The 567-nt window shown below is 29.3% G+C and overlaps 1 protein-coding gene across 1 annotated transcript in view; it reads left to right on the top strand.

Annotated features, from left to right (window-relative positions):
• CUNH1orf112 (chromosome unknown C1orf112 homolog) overlaps positions 1–567 on the top strand; it is a 48,318-nt gene that overhangs the window by 30,419 nt on the left and 17,332 nt on the right. The window contains 1 exon segment of the mRNA XM_031387439.1: positions 293–344. Within this exon segment, the coding sequence (XP_031243299.1) occupies positions 293–344 (52 nt within the window).

Here is a 567-nt window from a genome sequence, read left to right as displayed (position 1 = left end):
TAATGGTTAACAGTGAAAAGTTACATTCCTTGAAACTATTTTAACTTCTAAGAGTACTAGAAATATTAAATATTACCTTCAAGTTATGTATATAGCCAATTATGAAAGATAAATAAGGTCAAATATTCTAAAATCTGATAAAATCTAAAATACTTCCAGTATAGACATTTCAGATAAGACGTTTCAGATCCTTTATCCAAGCTTGTAATAGTTCACATGTCCTCACCAGGGTGTTTCTGTCTCCTTGTTCTTTTGTCTAACTAGAAACTCAGTGCATTTTTTTATATCACAGATATGGGACTGCTGAACTTGGTGCACACCATGTAACCTTAGTGGCTCATCTGGTAAGTAGAATGAAATGACCTAAAACACTCGTTTTGTATATTTTCTTTGGAGATACAATATTTTTTAGATGTTAATAAAAATGGTAGAAATAATAGCTAAATTTAATGCTAATTATTAAAAGCTAATTTAATGCAAATGCTAGTACAACAATGTAAAAATCCCAATGTATAAAAGTGTAGAAATTTTCTCATTTTCAGACTTTTAGAGTTTCACTCTTTGTTG

Source organism: Mastomys coucha, unplaced genomic scaffold (assembly GCF_008632895.1).
Source record: "Mastomys coucha isolate ucsf_1 unplaced genomic scaffold, UCSF_Mcou_1 pScaffold1, whole genome shotgun sequence".
Taxonomy (NCBI): domain Eukaryota; kingdom Metazoa; phylum Chordata; class Mammalia; order Rodentia; family Muridae; genus Mastomys; species Mastomys coucha.
This window is presented reverse-complemented; position numbering and strand designations above follow the sequence as displayed.